Raw genomic sequence first — 16,792 nt, forward strand, 5'->3', positions numbered from 1 at the left:
TTAAGTAGCTAACCACAAAAAAAATTACGCCTCTCAACTCTACGTCCCATAAAGTAAAGTTAAGCCTAATATGATTTTTCGTGAATGTCACAATTTACATATAAAACAAGGAAGAGTGAACAAAAAGACAACTTCGTCGTTCATTTACATCGTTTATTTACAAATACTTATATTTATTTTAACGCAGAAACACTAGTACTAGTCCGTTTAGAAGTCCATGAAACATGATTCGCACAAGATTGAATCCAGACATCCCGAATCACTGTACCTTTGAGAAATCTGAAAATAAAATATAAGAATTAAACAAACTAAAAAAAATTATCATCATCAACCATAAGACGCCCACGGCTGGATAATATTTATATCGATATTATTTTTTTACCGTCCCATCCCTAATTTTTTTTTTTTTTTTTAATAATTTATTCATAACCATGGATACAAGTCCTTCAGTCGCAATCTTAAAGTTATATACATTTCAATATAATATAAAAACATACATTAAAAAATAATAAAATAATTATAATAAGATATGTACAGAACTAACATTAATATTTTAACTTATTTACTAATTTTACAATACAATTATACATATATATTCGATCGTTTCTCAAAACAATATTAGAAATTAAATTTTCTCTACAGTATTAACAATGTAATTATATAATGGAATGAAATAATCTTTGTTAGATAATAAATCTTCGACCCGGCGGGGAACACTAATTGAATGTTCTTGGGCGATATCACATAATTCACTGACAAGTGTCAATCTTTGAATACCAAACGTTCGACACTGTAAAATAATATGGTTTATGTCTGCATTTTCCTGGGAACAATGGGTACAAATGTTTTCTGTAATTATTTTCATCCTATAAAGATGCGCTGGAACCAAGCAATGCCCAAACCGCAAACGGTTGATGATCGTTATAAACTTTCGACTAGTGTATCTGAAATCATTATACCAAGGTGTTGCTGGTAAGTTTCTCTGTAAATTTGCATACCATTTTCCTTTGTTTTCTGTGGTCAAATCCCAGTAATCTTGCCACATATTTTTCATTAAAGTTTTAAAGTGATGATAATAATCCGTGAAAGGAACTTTGAAAGATCCTGTCAGGTCTTCATCATGCTCCTGACGTGTTGCCTCGTCTACAATTTCGTTACCAGTTATGCCACTGTGTGAGGGAACCCATACAAATTCTATATGTTTGCCAATAATTCGTAATAAATCCTTAATCCTATACAAAATATAATTCTGTTTATATACAAAATTGCAATTACATAAAGCAGATAACACACTTTTGGAATCTGAAACTATCAAAATATTTAAATTAATTACATTACATTTTACATATGTCAAAGCAGCCAGAATGGCCCAACTTTCTGCTGTGAAAATACTACAACTATTTGGCATTCTGAAACATTTAGTTACTTTCATTTGTGGGTCATAAAATGCAGCCTTAACATGACAATCACTCTTAGATCCATCGGTATATACAATGTAAAAATCAGTTTTATTGGATATATATTGTCTGAATTCAAACTTGTTATTAACAGAATCTAAATCACACTTTATATCTAGAAAATTAAGTAATGTATCATAAGGGAATTTGTAAATTGGCCATTTGTTGCTAATGTACATATCTTGTGTTAGATTTTTTACATAATTCACTATTGTTATAATTTCAGGCAAATTACCTGAGATAATTGTATTAGCCGTGATGTTGAGAGTACCAGCTGACTGTAGAATTGGATGAATGATATTATTTAGAACAATATTATTATTACAAGATAACACCTTCAAACAAAATCTCTCAGCCAGCTGTAATCGTCGAAGACACAATGGAGGTATGCAATTCTCAATTTCCATAGAATTAATAGGAGTGGTGCGCATGGCTCCACTAATTATTCTCAGACCCATATTTTGTATCACATCCAATTTTCTTAATAATGTATTACTAACATTCATATAAGCTAAAGAACTATAATCAAAATGACTTCTGACTATACTTTTATATAGCATACTCAATGTTTTTGGATCAGATCCCCAAAAAGTTCCTGCTAAGCTTCTTAAGATATTTATGCCCCTCATAGCATTCTGACATATGTAATTAATATGCTTATCAAATTTCAATTTATCATCTAGTATTACACCTAGAAATTTATGTTGATTGGTACTAGGAATGATTTCATTATTATATTTAATATTTACAGTAGAGTGTGCAAAAGGATCTTTACTAAAAATAAGAACATTGCTTTTTTCCGAACTTATTTGAAGTTTTAATTTGTTACTATAATAATAATGCAATTGTCTTAATGCTGTATTCATATTTTCAACAGCTATATTAAGATTTTGATTTTCACAATATAAAAGCAAGTCATCAGCAAATTGCAATATTTTAACTTCTGATGTGTCTACAAAATTAAGGATCTGAGATGTGTATAAGTTGTACAATAAAGGTGATAATGTTGCTCCCTGCATTGTCCCTTTGTTTACAGTTCTAGGTCCATGTAATTTATTGTTGTATTTTACAAATAGAGTTCTTTTATATAAAAAGTTTAAAATCCAGTTTAAAATATGTCTTGGTAATTCCAACTCTTGCAATACATTTATCAAGCTCTCAATATTAACATTATCAAATGCACCTTTAACATCTAAAAAGACACATATAACATTACTGTGACTCAATTTTGCCTTTTTAAGGTCTGATATAAGAGATACAAAGCTTTCAGAGCAACTTCTTCCTTTTCTGAATCCAAACTGTATGTCTGGTAATTTTTGCTGTGTCTCAGCAAAGTAATCTAAACGTAATTTTAACATATTTTCAAAAAGTTTGCCCAAGCATGATGACAGAGAAATAGGTCTATATGATAGAGGATTGTTCGCAGGTTTATTTGGCTTTAAAATCGGGATTACACATTGAGTTTTCCATGAGTCTGGTATTACTAAATTTAACCAAAGTTTATTGTATATATTTAATAAAATTTCTTGCGCATTGGGGTGTAACTTTTTAATTAATAAGTATGGAATACTATCTAACCCTGGTGTTGTATCTTTCCTACTTTTAATTGAAATGTACAGTTCATTGATGGTAAATTTGCTATTGAGAAATGCATTTTTAGAGTTTTCAACAGATTTATGTAAAATGGCATATAACCTATCTTCATTTAACTGTGTTGAATCTGATATGTTATCTAAAAAGCTTGGAATCCAGTCATCATTGAAATTCCTATTATGGCAAGAACCTATTCTTTTAAATCTTTTTACATAACTCCATATTTGAGAAACAGGTGTCATTCTATTAAAACTAGTACATAAGTTTTGCCATGAATTAATACTTTCCTCTTTTAATATCCTTTTCTTTTGAGCATCAAGTTTTTTATACTTAATAAAATTAGGAATACTTGGTGACTGTCTATATTCTCTAAGGGCTAACTTAGAATTTTTGACTGCATCCTCACATTTATTATTCCACCAAGGTGCAGGTTTCCTCATTACTTTTAAAGATTGTTGGGGTTTTTGTTTTGGAACAGTTGACATTCTAATATCATACAAAATATTTACAAAACTATTATACAAATCAATTGGTTCTGTGTTATCTATATCTAAATTTGAAAAACAGGTTTCTGATAATTCATGATATTTAGACCAGTCTGCCTTGCTATAAATATATTTTTCATCCACAGGACGTACTTCATATATAGATGGTTTCACATTCATAACAACCATAGTTGGATAGTGATAACTACCCATTGGATCATCGTGGACATGCCATTCACACAGAGGAGCCAATGAGGGAGTGACCAGGGATAAATCGATTGCAGAAGCATTTCTATTGGGATATTGAACAGTTGTTGCCTGACCATCATTTAGAATACACATATCAAATTCATCAATAAGATTATATAAACTGTTACCTCTATTATTATTAGTCGCACATCCAAATAAAATGTGATGTGCATTTAAATCACCCATGACAAGACACGGCTTAGGAGTTTCGAGTAAGACCTTTCTCATTTTGTTGGTGGCAAATCTGTTACTATTTGGAGGAGCATATACACAAAGAATATGTAATTTACCTATAGATGTATCAATTGATATGCAAATGTTTTGAATGCTTTCATAAAAAGTTGTTTGTACAATATTGTATTTTAAATTTTGTTTAATTAATATACCTACTCCATTATGCGTATTTACTGAGTTTTTATATATAAAGTTATATGGTGTAAAATTAGGAATAATACTAGTACTTTTAAGCCAGGTTTCGTTCAATAAACAAATATCTATATCATGCTCCGAGAGAAATGTTTTTAATAAGGCTTTTTTGCTTTGTAAGCTTTGTATATTAAATTGTAAAATCTTTAAATATGTATCCATTATGTCATTAAATTACTTAATAAAATATCTTTAATTGTTTTATTTGTTACTGGAGTACTGTTTTTGCTATTACCAAGCATTATGAGAGACTTGACTAATGCATTTATAATTATTTCATTATCTACAATTTGCTCAAGGTTGAGTGATTTTGAATTAGTGCCAGTAGCTGTGTCAATCGGCTTAACCGGTTTATTAAGAGCTGGGAATCTTTTATCAGGGATAGTGGGTATGGTACTCACCACAGTGGCATATGATCGACTGAGGTTCATGTATTTACTTTTCTTTTCTTCTATTTTTTTTTGTTTTACTGGGCAGTCTCTCGAGATTGCTAAGTGATGACCGCTGCAGTTGATGCATATAATTTCTTCAACATCGCATTCCTTGTATGAGTGCTGTCCAGCACATGAAGAGCACATTTGAGTACCTCTGCAAGCTTTTGCTGAGTGATTAAACTTAAGGCATTTATAACATTGTAACAGGGGTGGGATGTACAGCTGGATCGGGTATCTGAACATTTGTATATAAGCATATTGTGGCAGTGTCGTAGTCGCAAAGGTTACTGCAATAGTACCTAATGGTGTCAGTTTTCCATCTACTTTTCTCTGGAATCGTTTTATTGAAATCACTTCCGCATCACAAGTGATAATCTTGTATATCTCTTCATTTGTTAAATCTGTGGGGACATGTCTAATGACCCCAGTGGATTCTGTTAAGTGCGCCGGCACAAATGCTTTTAATTTATTTTTTAAAAGAAATTTCTCCATTTTTAAAAAATTGTTAGCTGATACTGCTTTTTTAAATGTAACACCAAGTTTATAAGCATTGACTCTGTGCACACCAGCAACACCTTTAACATGCTCAGTGAAGAGTTTAGTAAGCGCTATTGGATTTTTATTACCAATTTTTTCACTGTCGAGAGATTCTACGTATACTACACAGTCTGTGCTATGATTATCTGGAAACTGTCTCGTATAATTCGGTTTGGTAAAAGTTTTGAAATCTAGATCTTTCTTCGTCGTGGTCAATTTTCTTTTTTTCGTTTCTTTTTCAACGGGGCTTTCGCCTCCGTCAGAATCGACTCCCATAATATTAAAATATATTTTGGTGCGTATTAATTAACTATATACACAATTATTTACAGTATTTATACAAAATGTTGAAAAATTTAATCGCAGTAAGAATTAAACCTCCCGCTTAGTTTGACTTCCCGCCAAAAAGTCCTCCCATCCCTAATTTTTATGCAGTGATACCAGAATAACGAATTAAAAATGCCTTTTAACGTACATGTTAAGAACGTAAATAATTGCATTATAATTAATAAGATACAAACTTAAACTTAGTATAGTATAAAATATTAAAGAAAAACATGTGTTGGAGATAAACAATAAATGAATTTGCAAACGGTATTTATCATTAATTCATAAAGTTTATACATATTATACTTCACGTTATTTATGGTTTCTTTGGGTAAATTTTATTAATCTATAATAACAAATATGAACGGTGATAAAAGTTATAATTAAATATTAAAACAGTCTACGTACTTTAAAATTTACCCAAAAGTGGATGTAGTACCATTATGTGGCAACACTTTTACATTGACAATATATTTCAGTATTTTGCAAATTTGCTGCAATATTTCACAATATTTTGATGTAAAAGTACTTACAGATGAAAAGTAACATTATCCTTAATTACATTCCACGTTTCTGACCTCTTCTTACACGTAAATTCACTTCAATTTGGCATATTTCGCTCCGGTTTTTTCACGTTCACTGACATTAGCAAAATGGCGTTGGGCGCGCGTCAACTTGTTTTATATAACAGGTATGTAACGCTTACTCAAACCTTTGGCGAGCGGGGAACGCCTGCCAATGGCCACTCCGGTTGGTTTAATGCTCTAAGTTTAAACTATATAATTGTAAAGTTTAATAAAAAATCATTCAGTAGTTTTTACGTGAAAGAGTATCAAACATCCATATTCCATTCTTACATATTTCGCTTTTATAATATTAGTAAATAGTAAGATACGATTATTGATTTGTAAAAAGACCCTAAGTGCAAGATTCGCGCACGAAGGGTTCCATATAAGTTTCTATGAAAACAGAAAAAAAAAATACGTTTGTTGTATTGTTTGGAAGCCCCATTAAATATTTATCACATCTGCTGTCATTGTTTTATACTTCAAGGTCCCTGTTCATGCCTACGATGACCGATGGGAAGCGGAGCCTTAGAGCCAGCGCGCACGAGCAACTTTGTCTCCGCAACTATTTTGTCTCTCCCATCAATTGTATGGGGAGTTGCGTCGCTACGTGCGCGCACTTTCATACTAGCCCATGGGAGGGAGAGACAAAATAGTTGCGGAGACAAAAAAGTTGCGGAGACAAAGTTGCTCGTGCGCGCTACCTCTTAATATTTAAGTTTTATTTCTGTTTCTGTGTTAAGGAAGAGCGGAACCTCCTGACACAAGCATTTATTTGCTTACTAGGAGTGTTCCAATCACAAATTAGTTAAGGACCTATTGTAAAAGGAAGAAATAAATAATTTGAATTTGAAAAAATTTGAAATTTGAATAATGAGTCTCGTTTACCTTTTTACCGTTTACCGTTTTACGAAACCCTAAAAACAACCTAAAAAGGAAATACCTAATCATATTTTTTTTATAAATCTAGGCAACGCAGTCAGTATGCATCATAAATGAATAATTCCAAATAGATTCGTTTAAATTATCTTCAAGCAATTTTATTAGGTACTCAATATTTATTGATATCTTGATTATCGAAGTATTCGATAGTGTGGCAACTAGCAAGCACTAGGTAGGTACCTTTTTAGAACAAAAAGTGGCTACTGGCTACATGTGGATTTGAATGCCAAGCCGATAACAGTGTGTTGTCTCTTTCTATCACTTTAATTAGGATATTGAATAGAAGAGAGCCACTATATAAGAAACGTTCAATTAATTGTTACTTCTCCAGGCTTGTTAATTGCTCCGAGATCACAATTTTTCGTCAGATGTTTAAGCTATTGCATAACTTCTATCGCGGGCCTTGAACGCGGGGATCAAATCGAGAAATTCCGTAACGAAAAGAGTGCCACACGTAGTTTTTTTTTATATTGCCGTGATATTGCCCGTTAAAAAAAGGAATGACTGTCGAGACTCAAGTGTCACTTGTCATTTTCGTTTTGGAAAACCAAAAATCAAAATGCAGGCGTTCTTGAGTCTCGAGTTTTGATTTAGGATTTTATTTTCCGCTGTATTATTTTCGAGTGCACGAATTTTATTAAGTACAATAAAGTTTAATGTTATATTTGAGTTTAGGATATACGAATTCAGAAAGATATATTCAGTACTGCCACCTTTAACTGATTTGCGAAAGCATTTAGCATCTTCGTGGTTACATTTGAGAAAATTGTGTTTGTGATGAATGTTTATTTTCATATTTGCTGTATTGTAGTTGATCATAAGACAAATGTTTTTCAATTATAATGTCAAAACAAGGAAAAAGGAAAATTACTGTTGAATTACCAAAAACAAAGGACTTGTCGAATAGACCCAGTGTTTTCGAGCGTCTCGGTACTAAGAAGGCATCTAGTTCAAGTGCTAAAAAACCTGCTGAATATTGCAGGCAGTGGGCCCAACACGGCAGCTGTGCGTATGGTAAAAGTTGTAAGTTTGCTTCAACTCACACACTGATCAGCCCTTCGAAACAAAGAGCTGCTATCAAAGATGGTGACCAGAAGCGATTGCTAAAAGACGATGCTAAAAGTAGATTACATTCAACTGTTGTTGTGAGAACAGGTCGAAGTCCAGATGGTGAAATTGATAATTGGGACCAAAATGATTTGGAATATGCAGATACAGATGTTCTTGAAAAAAGGCGGCTACAGCTGCAACGTGAATTAGAATTACAACTGAAAATGGACTCTAATAAAGATATGAGTAAAGAAAAGAAAAAAGTGGTATCCAGTTCATCATCATCTAGAAGTTCTAGCACGTCCAGTGTGACATCATCCTCATCTGATGGTAGTTCCTCATCTTCATCCTCTGGCAGGTAAAGTATTGTCATAGATTGTGAACATAATGTATATACCTATGTCACATGATCCTAGAACTACACTCGTGAGCAAAAAAATCGACTCAGGCGACACACCTTCAGTCGCAAGTCACTGGCAAAAAAACTGAACGCGAAAAAATATTTTTTTTAGTAATATCTTAAAGCTGATAGTATTAGCTTCAAAATGATATAAAATATTGTAACGTTTCTTGCTTACACAACCCAACAATATGTTGTGATCGGTAACCACCCTTTTTAAGCTTGTTTACAGTAGTGCTAATTAAGGGTTACTGACCCATATCAAAGGTTATCTACCTGACCCACACTTATCAGTTAGCCGTCAAACGTCAACCGATACACATCTCCGTTATCAACAAACAAGAATTCTACCTGAAAATGGACACAACAAGTGATAAAGCTGCTCAAGCGGTCACCCTATTGCGACAAGGCCAGAGTCAGCGTGAGGTGGCACGTGCGCTAAACATGAGCCAGTCTGCTGTTTCTAGAGTTTACCGTCGTTACCAAGAGACTGGTAACTTTGATCGAAGACGCGGTTCCGGAAGAAAAAGGTGCACATCGGAGAGAGATGACCGATTCGTTGTCAGCACATCGCTGAGAAATCGGGCCCTCACTGGCGTTCAAGTCCAACAAGAGCTCAGAGAAACGCGAGGAGTGGCTGTGAGTGGCTGGACAGTCAGACGACGACTTAAGGCAGCTAACCTTAAGCCAAAAAGGCCAGCTACTGGCCCCAAATTAACCCCAGCCCACCGAGCAGCCCGCCTACGATTTGCCAGAGAACACGTTGATTGGACTGACGAACAATGGAGCTCCGTTCTCTTCTCAGACGAAAGCAGTGTGCTTGCATGGTAGCGATAGAAGAGGACGAGTCTACAGAAGACCCGGAGAAAGATTTGCGCAGTGCTGCATTAAAGAAAATGTGGCTTTTGGAGGAGGTTCCTGGATGGTGTGGGCGGGAATTTCAATGAATGCAAAAACCGAGTTGGTTTTTATTGAAACTGGCGGTCGAGTGGGAGGATTGACGGCGAACCGATACATCGAAGAGATTTTAGGGGTTCACGTCGTTCCCTACGCCGGTTTCATCGGCGAAAACTTCATCTTAATGCACGACAATGCCCGTCCACATACTGCAGGCTCCGTTGTGCAGTATTTACAAGAGGTCGAAATTGCTGCTATGGACTGGCCAGCGCGTAGCCCCGACTTAAATCCGATCGAGCATTTGTGGGATGAACTCAAAAGAAAAGTTCGAGCTAGAAATCCTGCACCAACCACCAAATCGGATCTCAAAGCGGCGCTCATTGAAGAATGAGATAGCATCGAACAAGATCGAGTAAAGAAACATATTCGATCCATGAAGAAGCGATTGGAAGCTGTTATTAGGGCCAGGGGGGAACACTAAATATTGATAAGTTAATTTCAATTAAATTAATATTTAGACGAATTTAAGCTTGAATTTTCTTTACTGTTAATTATCACCTTGTTTCATTGTTTGAGACTCCTTCTCATTTAATATTTTTTCTTTACCAAAAATAAATTAAAAAAACCAAAGTAGACCACACATTTTAAAGCTAAAACTAACCGTTTTGAGATGTTATAGTCAGAAATAGAATGAAAGCTCCAGATTTTTTGCTACAGACTTTTAACCGCGAGCGTGCGTCCTGAGTCGATTTTTTTGCTCACGAGTGTAGATGCATCACTTATACATTTTGTTACAACTAGTTCAAACTCAAACATTTATTTATTCAATTAGACTTCCTCTAGAAGCACTTTTGAATTGTTATCATAGTTTTCCATTTACCACTGTTAAGCAGTTTCTACAGAGAAGAACCGCCAAGAAACTACTTAGTTGCTCTCTTAGAGAGTTGTAGAGTCTTAATAATTGTTGTACCAACATTGTTCTGAAATAAAAAATAGCTTCTGTTACTGGTGGGGCTGTGACTCCAAATGAAGGAATATTTTTGATATTTTTCTTTTGCACAGTATAGGTGGATAAATGCACTATTGATTTTTAATCCTTAACAAAATCCATAAATTTATTGCATTACTTGAAATTCACTGAAAAATGTTGATTTAAACTATCATTTTATTGAATAAAATTTTATAAGAGTTGCTATAATACCCCTGTATAAATATATATTTAAGTACTTAAATAAATAAAAGATCTGTTATAATTATATTTTTTTAATTTTAAGGGATGCTAAAAAAAGAGCAAAAAAAGGAAAATTGAAGAGAAATTCAAGTTCCTCATCAGATGGTGACACACCAGCTAAAAAGAAACTACTTAAAACTGATCCCGCAAAAAGAGATAAATCTGAACCTAAGAAAGGGAGTGTTAAAAAGGATGATAGATTGCAGAAAAAAAATGAGGAGAATAAAAAGAAAACTGTGACAAAAAAAGCAATTGGTAAGAAATCTCTTTCACCAGGTAAAAAGTCAGGTGGAACACCACCAATAACAACAAAAAGTTTATTGTCAAAAACAACTTCGAAACATAGCAAATCTCCACAAAGGAGAGAAAGAAATCGAAGCGGATCACCGCAATCCACAAGAGAGCGAGATAAAGAGAGGGAGCGTGGCAAAGAAAAAGAAAAAGACAAAGAGCGCGATAAGGAGCGTGAGCGAGTACGAGCACGTAGTAGGTCTCCCAAAAAGGGTAGATCTCGCTCTCCACGTCGTCATGGGTCTAATCCAAAAGAACCAAGGCGGAAAGAAAGTGTAGACCGAAGCAGACCTGTGTCACCTAAAAAACAAACACGAAGAGAAGGCAGTGTAGAACGACACAAAAAACGATCAGCTAGTAGAGAACGCGACCGTCGTAGGTCTGCAGAAAGAAAAAAAGAAAAACATGAAGAAAAAGACAGACATGACAGAAAAGATAGAGGCAGAGATCGTAATAATAAGGACGCTAAACGAGATGATAAGCGTCGCGGCAGAGAGCGAGGCTTAGGAAGTGGAAGGTCGGACAAAGGATTGGAAAAACCAAACAAACCAATGCAAAGATTACTCCCTCGGCCAGAAGAGCGTTTAGCTGCTTTAGCAGCCATATCTAATAGAACCCTCGAAACGGATAAAAACCCATCTTTGAAAGATAGGCAAGATTCCCATTCTGAAAGAGGGGGAAGAAAGCAAGACCGACTTGAAAGAGATAGATCTATCAAAAGAGACAGAATGGACAGTATGGATAGGGAACAAGGTGATTATGATATGGAACGACAATATGATCATGGGCATAATATGGAGCATTATGATAGAATGGATGATCGTTATGGTAGTATGCCACGAGATGGCGATAGGTCTCCAGGCTACATTCAGGGAAGAGATAGGCATTATGATCCAGGGTATGATATGCCTGGCCCATCCAGAGGCTATCCTGAAGATGATGACAGAATATATGGTGAACCTCTGGGAGATTCCCGTGGTGTAGATATGGGTTGAGTTTTTATTTTCATTTAAAATTATCTTTTTTGAGTTAACAAATATTTATCAAAGTTTTTTAATAACATTAAATTTATTATTACAGGTTATGACGATCGTCGCCATAGGGAACATTCTTGGGAAAGACGATCTGGTTCATTGGACCGTGAGCGTGGTTATATGCATCATAAAGAATGGGACAATGAAGATTATCGCGGATCAGGTGATTGGGGCCGGGAACGGCACTGGCCTATGCATGAGTCTCAGGTAATTTACTATGAAGTATGTGTGATGCCATGAATTATTTTAATAAGCAAATCTTTCCTCTTTGGCTCTAGGTTGCTTTATATTACAAGACTGTTTATTGGAATGAGTTGATAGATTATAGAAAAAGAAAAGAACCTGCCTGCCTTATCCTGTCCCATATTTTCCTTGGCTGTCCCAGTCCTCATGCTGGTACGAAATTGTGCTTATTCATTATCTATTATGGTGTTAATTCATAATTAATATGTTTTATGATTGGCAGATGAGCGAATGGGGTGATAAAGAACAAGACGAAGGCTGGCGCCATCGAGGTCATCCAGGCGCTCATCGCAATCGTATGCATGGTATATAATTAGAATTTTATTGTAGGCTGTCTCTTTAAGATTAAAATGTTGAATATATAATATGTATATTACATTAAAAAAACTTTTATATATGAGATTATAACCGATTATACCTTTCAGATGATTACAATCGTGGAATGAGAATGGATCATGGACGTAATGACAACAATAAAAGAAGACCACGAAACGAAACAGAAGTATCGAAAGATATTGCAGCCCAAGCCCCCACAGCTTCAGCGCATGAAGAAACAGAAGTGGATGACAAACCAATACCAGATGATTTGAGTGAAATTAGTGATGATCCTGATGATATTTTAGAACGTGATGATGTAAGTGCTTGTTCTTGGCAAGATTTCCCCACTTGAAAAAAAATAAAAAAAAGAGCTTGTGAATATAAAAAATTGCTTTACTTGTATATAATATGAACTCAAATATTCATAACTTTATACAGATGCTTGATCAGACTGTTGATGAAGATAGCCAAACAGAAAAGTTAGGAGACGAAAGTAAATCAAAACTTGAGGGTGGAGAAAAAGAAAATACCCAGGTAAATACAAGATAATATAGCAAGTAATGTATTATGTAATGCATATATCAAGTGGGTATAATAAAAAAAAAATCATTTTAGGAATCAAATGGCGCCTGTGAGGAGAAAGATTCACAAGACGGTAAGGATGAGGATGATGTTGCCAATCTGGATTTCGAAGAAATATCCGATGGCGAGCTCGAGGAAGAGAAAACTCGAAGTACGTGTAAAAATTTATCATCACTGGGTTATTATAATTTCGATAAGAATAAAGATCGTCAAAGGACGTAAAAGTATTTAACTAAATGTTATCTTATTCAATTTAATTATTGCTTGTATTCAGTTTCGTGAATATTGTCTCGTAAAAATTTTAAAAAGACTTATAACTGCAGTCTTTTCTTTACTAAAACTATCTATCACAGTGTTTACAACTAAATATTGACGTATTTTAGCAGGTCTTGGGGATGCTTTGGGCGTCGATTGGGCTAGTCTCGTAGCTGATGTTAACCGCCGTGAACAAAAACCTCCAACGGGCGGTGCACGAGATAGATGGCGACCTGAAAGGGTTCTTGCCAGGCTCGGTCTATCAGTAAATATGGCAGGAAAGGATAAAGTGCAGAAAATATTGGAAAAGAATGGAGAATCAGCAAAGTTGGAAAATGAATCGCATACAACCAGCGATGGGACAACGTTAACAAATGGTAAACATGAAGAACAAGATAGTGCTTCAAATGTACCAGACGTTAATGATCTTCATCCAGTTGCGTCAATACAGGTATTTTATGCTATGTGTTTTTTTATTGTGAGTTATTAGTTAGTATGTAATTCTGTATCATTCAATTGTGTAAAATGGGATTGTGCACCTTAGAAATATGATAGGTGATAACTTTATCAGTATTATTTTATTAATTTATTTATAAGTATTTTTAAAAATGTCTTAAGAATATATTGTATGTTATTATTTGCGAATAAATATCAGTGTTTAACATTAAGCGTGAATTTGATTTGTCAATTAAATATGTTATTCAGTAAATCATACTGTATTTTTTTATTAAAGGTGGCAATGGAGAAAAGAAAACGGCAGCGTGAAGTGCTCTTCGGTTTGGGTTGCGAGATCACGCGCGGGCTAAGTGCAAGAAGAGATTTAGCTCTGCGGAGGTACCTGTGTCACCTGCCCGCCGCAGAGCGCATGGGACAGGCGAGAGTCGCCCCGCAAAACTCTCTGTTTCAAGCGGCACGGGCCTTGCTCATGGAAGCCCCAGTCAGCGGCTGACATCGACGCAGTCACCCTTACAGTGGTAGACTTTAAAAGTGAACTGTGCTGGATTGTCAATTGAAAAACTATATTTAGTTATTTGATCATGAATGTAACAATGAATCTGCTACATTGCAGAATCTTGAAAAATAATGGTGAACACTGCCTTGCACAAGATTAGTAAGATTAGTAGTATGCAGTGAAATAATATTTTATTAAACATTTGTTAGAATTGACAATTATTATTTCATTAAACAGCATATTCATTGCAATAATTTACTTTTATAAATAATAATAAAATATATTCTTAGGAATTATGATAGATTGCAGCTGGCATTCTGCATATGACACTATGCACGTTAGAATTATAGTTTAATTTTTTTCTAATAAAAACGACACGTCTGTGCCAACATCATACTCGATTTTCTTTTCATTCCTGAAAAACAAATAATAGATTTTTTAATTAATATTTTATGTTCTATGTGTGTAGTTTCTGTTTATACGAACATTAATTATACTTACTTTTTAAACACAACAGCACTAGCCACTCCTTTTAAGATAAGAGAGTTCCCATTGACAAACAGAATTGAACCCTCTCTCAATCCTAGTACTGAATTAGCATGGTCCATTTCCATATATTCACTTATTCTTTGGTCTCTGGTCTCTCCTTTGTGGGTTTCACTCTCAACTTTATCAATATAATGAGGATTTATATTGAATGGAACAAGACCAATACCATCAAAGCTGGGAGGATAAATAATTGGCATGTCATTTGTAGTATGAATACTTTTTGTTGCTACATTTGTTCCTGCACTACTTCCCATATAGACCAAGCTTCCATCGTCTACCCTTTCTTTAATTAACTGTACTAATTTTTTTTCATATAATCTGCTTAGTAAAAGAAAAGTATTTCCTCCACCTATAAATATACCTTTCGCAGTTTTTATTGCATCTATTGGGTCTCCATATGTATGCAACCCTTTCACAGAAAATCCCCATGGGTTAATGACCTCTTTGATTTTATTTGTATAGCCGTCAAAATCGTTTTGTGCATATGGTACAAATATTAATTCCTCAACATTGTTCCTAGAAGAAGAATGCTCATTGTTATTACAATTTTAATCAAATTACTGAATTTTATATAACCATGTAAGTAGGATAGCTATAATTATAGTATGCTCCATCAGTCTGCAAAGAAGCATTTAACATAATTAACATTTGGTTAGTACTAAATAATAATATTAAATAGAATAACATACAAAAAATAAAAGAAAACGACGTCTGGCTCTCGGGGACTACCGCGGTAAAGCTATTGCATGCTATGCCTTCAAGTCACACCTCCGCCCGTCGGATTGGGGAGCGTGAGGTTTTTTATTTACGGAATTTCTCGATTCGGTCCCCGCGCTCAAGGCCCGCTATAGAAGCTATGCAATAGCGTAATAAGCAGTATAACAATACTATTGGGGCTTGCTTTTAGATTTTATATTAAATAGCTATGGTATACCAACAGTATAATATAAAAAATGGAATAAATGAGAGTTGAATTCAATTCGACCTCAGAATTTCAAGAAATAGTAGTTAGGTAATGCAAAACTTTTACTAAAAATGTGGGTGTGGACCTAATAAGATTTAGCTGTCTCTTTTAAAATCTAGTTATTCTTTAGCTTCTTTTCTGAGTAAATAATATCCCTCAGAATTTATAATTAACATTAAAGGCATTCTTACGTTTTTAAGAAATTGCATATCTCGTCTCTCGCAAACTCCAATAAAGAATATCCATGGCAATTTGATGAAGAGAGTAACAGAACTTGTCTTTTAGTTTGCATTATATTTTGCGATATTCCACGTACACACACTACAAGATACTGAGATAATTGTGAATAACGCATTAATTATCTACACTTATTACAAGTAATCTTGCAAGTAATCTATGTATTTTTATCAGTAAGCGTTTTAATCCTTGATTTTATAATCTATTCAAACTTCATGTAGGTAATAAGAATATGTTTTGAATATAACGTAGATTTATTATTATTGCACTAGGTATTCTTTTATTGAAAAAATACATTTAAGGACTGAACCATCACTGAATATAATAATTGATTTCGCAATTCTGAACAATAGGTCGACCAGAAAATTAGCGTCAACATTGACAGACAGCTGTTAATTCATATTTGACATTCACTTATTTGATAACAACAGCTGATCGTGAAGTATTTTTACGACACGCAACCACAGTATAAATAGGTCTGTCGGTACATGTCGTAAAAATACGTTTCCCACCGGCCGGGGCCCTATTCAAAAATGGTTTTCTCATTTCTGAGTGGCTTTTGGTAAACATTTTTCTCTCAATTATCAAGGTTTTATGGTGGATTCAATATTTGCCTACACCATTTTTGTTAAACTGGCGTTAATGTGATTAAAATAATGTTTCTGTGTGTTCCTACATAGAATATTTTCTTCTTTGAAGGAAATTCTCTAATTTCATATTAAAGTGTATCTCTCTACCTAGGTACCACAAAAATGCATAGATTGTGGATTTTT

General features: G+C 34.4%; 2 protein-coding genes and 1 long non-coding RNA gene across 4 annotated transcripts; 1 reads left to right on the forward strand and 2 right to left on the reverse strand.

The window, feature by feature from the left end:
* Window positions 1–132: 132 nt before the first annotated feature.
* LOC123706232 lies at window positions 133–6,280 on the reverse strand. The gene is made up of 2 exons (XR_006753386.1): window positions 6,042–6,280; window positions 133–279 (listed from the first exon to the last, which is right to left on the reverse strand). It is a non-coding gene; the product is annotated as an uncharacterized LOC123706232 (long non-coding RNA).
* Window positions 6,281–7,544: 1,264 nt separating this feature from the next.
* LOC123706213 (fl(2)d-associated complex component-like) lies at window positions 7,545–14,663 on the forward strand. 2 transcript variants are annotated; one of them, XM_045655383.1, is made up of 9 exons: window positions 7,545–8,424; window positions 10,638–11,875; window positions 11,966–12,126; window positions 12,386–12,467; window positions 12,588–12,796; window positions 12,919–13,014; window positions 13,096–13,213; window positions 13,449–13,768; window positions 14,051–14,663. In XM_045655383.1, the coding sequence occupies exons 1-9, from the start codon at window positions 7,859–7,861 to the stop codon at window positions 14,264–14,266; spliced, it is 3,006 nt and encodes a 1,001-aa protein (XP_045511339.1). In that variant the 5' UTR covers window positions 7,545–7,858; the 3' UTR covers window positions 14,267–14,663. The 2 variants fall into 2 exon arrangements, with proteins under 2 accessions (XP_045511339.1, XP_045511338.1); XM_045655382.1 differs by having other exon boundaries at window positions 7,546–8,424; window positions 13,446–13,768.
* Window positions 14,511–16,404, reverse strand: LOC123706214 (probable alpha-aspartyl dipeptidase). The gene is made up of 3 exons (XM_045655384.1): window positions 15,974–16,404; window positions 14,771–15,334; window positions 14,511–14,684 (listed from the first exon to the last, which is right to left on the reverse strand). Exons 1-3 carry the CDS (start codon window positions 16,135–16,137, stop codon window positions 14,621–14,623), a joined length of 792 nt encoding a protein of 263 aa, XP_045511340.1. The 5' UTR covers window positions 16,138–16,404; the 3' UTR covers window positions 14,511–14,620.
* Between the last annotated feature and the right edge of the window lie 388 nt (window positions 16,405–16,792).

The sequence above is a fragment of the Colias croceus genome, chromosome 3 (assembly GCF_905220415.1).
Source record: "Colias croceus chromosome 3, ilColCroc2.1".
In the NCBI taxonomy this organism is placed as follows: Eukaryota; Metazoa; Arthropoda; class Insecta; order Lepidoptera; family Pieridae; genus Colias; species Colias croceus.

Coding starts and splice junctions, on each gene's coding strand:
- LOC123706213 (XM_045655382.1), top strand. CDS start 7,859: ATGTCAAAACAAGGAAAAAGGAAAATTACTGTTGAATTACCAAAAACA. Junction 8,425..10,637: donor TCATCTTCATCCTCTGGCAG/GTAAAGTATTGT, acceptor TTTAATTTTAAG/GGATGCTAAAAAAAGAGCAA. Junction 13,214..13,445: donor CGAGGAAGAGAAAACTCGAA/GTACGTGTAAAA, acceptor GACGTATTTTAG/CAGGTCTTGGGGATGCTTTG.
- LOC123706214 (XM_045655384.1), bottom strand. CDS start 16,137: ATGCGTTATTCACAATTATCTCAGTATCTTGTAGTGTGTGTACGTGGA. Junction 15,335..15,973: donor ATATGCAATTTCTTAAAAAC/GTAAGAATGCCT, acceptor TTCTTCTTCTAG/GAACAATGTTGAGGAATTAA. Junction 14,685..14,770: donor AGTGCTGTTGTGTTTAAAAA/GTAAGTATAATT, acceptor TTTGTTTTTCAG/GAATGAAAAGAAAATCGAGT.